This window comes from Microchirus variegatus (assembly GCF_963457635.1).
Source record: "Microchirus variegatus genome assembly, chromosome: 12".
NCBI lineage: Eukaryota > Metazoa > Chordata > Actinopteri > Pleuronectiformes > Soleidae > Microchirus > Microchirus variegatus.
In genome coordinates, this window is record NC_139813.1 from 20,351,233 (window position 1) to 20,355,393 (window position 4,161).

Below are 4,161 nucleotides of genomic sequence, written 5' to 3' on the forward strand. Positions count from 1 at the left end.
AACAACAACAACAAAACTAAAGCAGCTGGATAAAAGTTATTTTCATGGAAAGAAAGGCTCCAAGTACAGGTAAGGCTGCAGCTTCAGTGATTTTTAAAAGTATCAGGATGGGGGAAAAATATACGATGCCAGATGTTGGGTTTTGCAAAGCGCCGTGTTGATCTTAACCAGACGAGATAAGGAAATGTACACACACACACACACGCTTTGTGCTCATAATAATAATAATAATAATAATAATGATGCTGCTGCACGGGGGGTTGGTCAGTGTCAACTTGTTGCCTCTTATTTCCTTCCCCGAGTTAGTCGAGTCCACTTTGTAATTTGATTCTTGCGGCCGATAATCCTGTTCTGTTGAGAAGTGACAGCACCTCACGCCTCTTCACTCACTCCCAGCACCAGGCCATTTCCTGTGTGCCGCTGTATTGATTTTTCTCCTCTTCAGAGGACTAATGTGTTCTACAAACAGTGCTGTCAAATGCGTCTTGATAGACATTTATCCACTTCAGCCCCGCAGTCCCGACTTGAGGCACTTCCATCGATTTTGCTTTCTGTAACGTCTCTGTATGTGTCACCAGGACCATGGGATATGGGCAAATCCTCCACCGCCGCGAGAACGAGGAGGACCGGGTCCGCCTCAACGTCGGCGGAGTGCGGCACCGGGTGGACCCGGACATGCTGCTCCGCTTCCCCCACACGCGCCTAGCTCGCCTTCTCTGCTGCCAGAGCGAGGCGGCGATCCTGGAGCTGTGCGACGACTACAGCCCGGCCGACAGGGAGTACTACTTCGACAGGAACCCTAGGGTTTTCCTCTGCGTGCTCAACTTCTACCACACGGGACGCATTCACATGATGGAGGAGCTGTGCGTGTTCTCCTTCAACCAGGAGATCGAGTACTGGGGCGTCCAGGAGCTGCACCTGAGCCCCTGCTGCAGCAACTGGTACCACGAGAGGAAGGAGTACATCGAGGACAGGGACTGGGACGTCAGGAGCGACGACCAGCAGCAGCCGAGCTTCGACTCGTCCCTGGAGGAGCTCTCCGCGCTCGATAAAGATCTCGTTAAGTTCAAAGGAGCCTGGTGTGGGGAGCTGAGGAGCTACATTTGGCTCAGGCTGGAGGATCCGGGTCACTCCAGAGCCTCAAAGGTCATCGCCGTGGCCTCCCTGAGCGTGGTCTTGACCTCCATCGTTGCCATGTGCGTCCACAGCATGCCCGAGTATCAGCGCCTGGATGAGAACGACAAACCCATCGAGGACCCCGTCCTCGCCGTCCTGGAGGAGATCTGCATCGCCTTCTTCTCCGCCGAGTTTGTCATCAGGCTGATCGTGGCGCCGTCCCGCAGGAAGTTCCTCGGTAACCCGTTAAACATCATCGACGCCGCTTCCATTCTGCCGTTTTACGCCACTTTAGCTCTGGAGACGGCCGACAAGGAGGCCGCCGAGGAGAACGAGGACTTGGAGAACATGGGGAGAGTGGTGCAGGTGCTGCGGCTCATGAGGGTTCTCCGGATTCTCAAGCTGGCCCGCCACTCCGTCGGGTTGCGAGCGCTGGGCGCCACCCTCCGCCACAGCTACCACGAGGTGGGCCTCCTCCTTCTCTTCCTCTCGGTCGGGATCTCCATCTTCTCCGCTCTCATCTACTTTGCGGAGAAGGACGTGACCGACACGGACCTGGGGACCATCCCCTCGGGCTGGTGGTGGGCGACGATCACCTTGACGACGGTGGGCTACGGCGACACGTGCCCGGAGACGTTCGCCGGGAAGATCGTGGCCACGTTGAGCATCATCTGCGGCCTGTTGGTGGTGGCGCTGCCCATCACGATCATTTTTAATAAGTTTTCAAAGTACTATCAGCGGAACAAAGCCATGGAGGGACAGTGCATCGCCAAGCCTCCGAGACAGGACCCGGAGCTCCCGTACTATAACATCAGGGACTTGTTCACAGACGGCGTGATCCCCTTCATCGGGGGGATCACCTTCAGGAACAGTGTGAGCAGCGCGGGGGACGAAACGGACGCGTCCAGCCTCCAGGACAATGAGCTGTACGATCATGAAACGTCTGAGAATGGGACGGAAAAATGAGATCCCTATTATGACTGAAGTCACCCCCGTGCCTCTCAGGGCAGACCCTGCCTTCTTACACCGTCTTCCTCCAGAGAAACACTGTGGCCACGATCTTCTTCTTCCTCCTCTTCTTCATCTCGTCTCTTTTATTTTCTTACGAGGGAAAGCTCGGGACATAAAACAGGCTTCGCTATAAACAGAAAAACCTGAGGGGAAATATTTGAGAACTTGCTCACAGGTTTGAAAGTCCATTTTCTGCTTGACGGAACTGCAGTGGTGCATGTAGAGGGGCCGTAATGTGAATGTGTTTTTTTTTTTTTTTTTAAGTTTAGAAAATAATGTCCTGTATTGATTTGTCTGCTGCAGCTGACGATGTTTGATGTTGTGGATCTTTAAATTGGCTGATGTCGCTCAGTCTGCATGAGTTTTTTTTTTCGAGATAGAGAATGATATCAGCAGTTGTGATGAATTATGCAACATCATTTGACGCTGATGAAGAGAGGCCACGCGTTGCCAAAGCCTCGATTACGCCAGGTCGTTGTAAGCATTTTGTGATAGTTGACGACCATGTCGGCATGTTGGACGATTCCTGGGGTGCGGAAACTGACGTGGACCTGAAATAAACTAATGCGAAAAAACATTAGCGTCTCGTTTGTGACAAGACACACACGGAGTTGTATTTACTCGCATAGACTTGGACGCTTGTCGGAATCAGTGTGTAAATCGTAAAGCGTGATCGTGTTTACACGGACACTCCTAGTTATCTGATTAAGACGTGGAGGATTCTAATCTTAAAGAGATAATGTGGACATGTTTAAGTCTTGAAGGACAACAGACGACTCTTGTGCGCCTGAGCACTTCCTGTTTGGTCTCTATTGAGACATTATTAAGACTCAGCAGAAGCGAGTGCTGTCAAATGTTAACAGCGTTTTAACGGTGTCCACGCTAACGCACAACGAGTTTCCACGACGACTGACCGAGAAAAGACGCGTGTGACGTCATGTTTACGTGACTCCAGATTGTTAAAAAGAGTCTCTAAAGTTACGCTAAACTTTAAAAACAGAGGCACACATACGCAGTACACAGGTACGCTGGTTATTTGTAGCGCTGCCCTTTTCGTTTAATAAACAGACCTCTCCAGTTCCACTGTAGGCGTGCTAACGTCGCTAAAAGGAGCTAATGCAGCTAACGGAGCTAACTGGTAAACGGTGTCTGGACTCACGCGCGTCTTTTTCCGGTCAGTCGTCATGGAAACGTGTCACGCGTTAACGTGCGTCAACCTATTGCACAGCGCTAGCTGTAAATTCAGTCTTACAATTCAAAGTCAATGCCAAAATCAAGGCCTACACAAATCAAAAATCAAAATGTCAAATTAAAGGTCCAGTCTGTAAGAAAGGGTGGCCTCCTCCTCTAGCCCCTCCCTTTCCCTGGAAACTACGGTGGCCTTCGCAAACCAAGAAAGCTGTTGTTCATCTTTGTTTGTTTTCTAAGTTTCTGCGTCCATTTGGTCACATGTAGAAAAACACACGGCCTCCGTAAAGCAAGGCCCTAGCTTAAAGTACATAAAAGGCTAATGCTAACTATTTACATTTTTAAAGCAAATATACACTTACATTAACATCCTTTTCAATTTCAGCCGATAAACTGTCCTGAATGTTGCACACCGGATCTTTAACAGAACAAACAAGTTGTCTTTTTCAGCCCTTAATCAGATCATAACACCCCAGATGCAATTTGCAACTCGTATAAATGTCACAATCGAAAAATAATTCAGACTCTGGTCAATAGTCACTGTCTTTGGAGATGAAAATGCCAACATTGATTTTTGGTTGGTTGTTTGGTTGGACGAGCTGCTGTCAGGTGGTCCGTCTGTTGACCAGAAGCTTCTCCATCACTTTCACCTGAAAACCATTTATTTTCTGACTCTTTTTTTTTAATCTAGTGGCTGAAACTCAGTTAAGGACACGGACATAAGTGAGGACTTGAGGGTTTTTCCCTGTACAGATATGCAGTTCTCACTTTACAGATGGTTGTGCTAAGACTTGCCTGAAGAGATAAGCCGACTCTCTTTCTCTTTGTCAATGGTAGTAAAGGAGT

General features: G+C 49.4%; 1 protein-coding gene across 1 annotated transcript; it reads left to right on the forward strand.

The window, feature by feature from the left end:
* Nucleotides 1-582: 582 nt before the first annotated feature.
* LOC310935011 (delayed-rectifier potassium channel regulatory subunit KCNS3-like) lies at nucleotides 583-2,082 on the forward strand (the record flags this gene model as incomplete). Its single annotated transcript, XM_083898836.1, has 1 exon — nucleotides 583-2,082. The coding sequence occupies one exon, from the start codon at nucleotides 583-585 to the stop codon at nucleotides 2,080-2,082; it is 1,500 nt and encodes a 499-aa protein (XP_083754962.1).
* Between the last annotated feature and the right edge of the window lie 2,079 nt (nucleotides 2,083-4,161).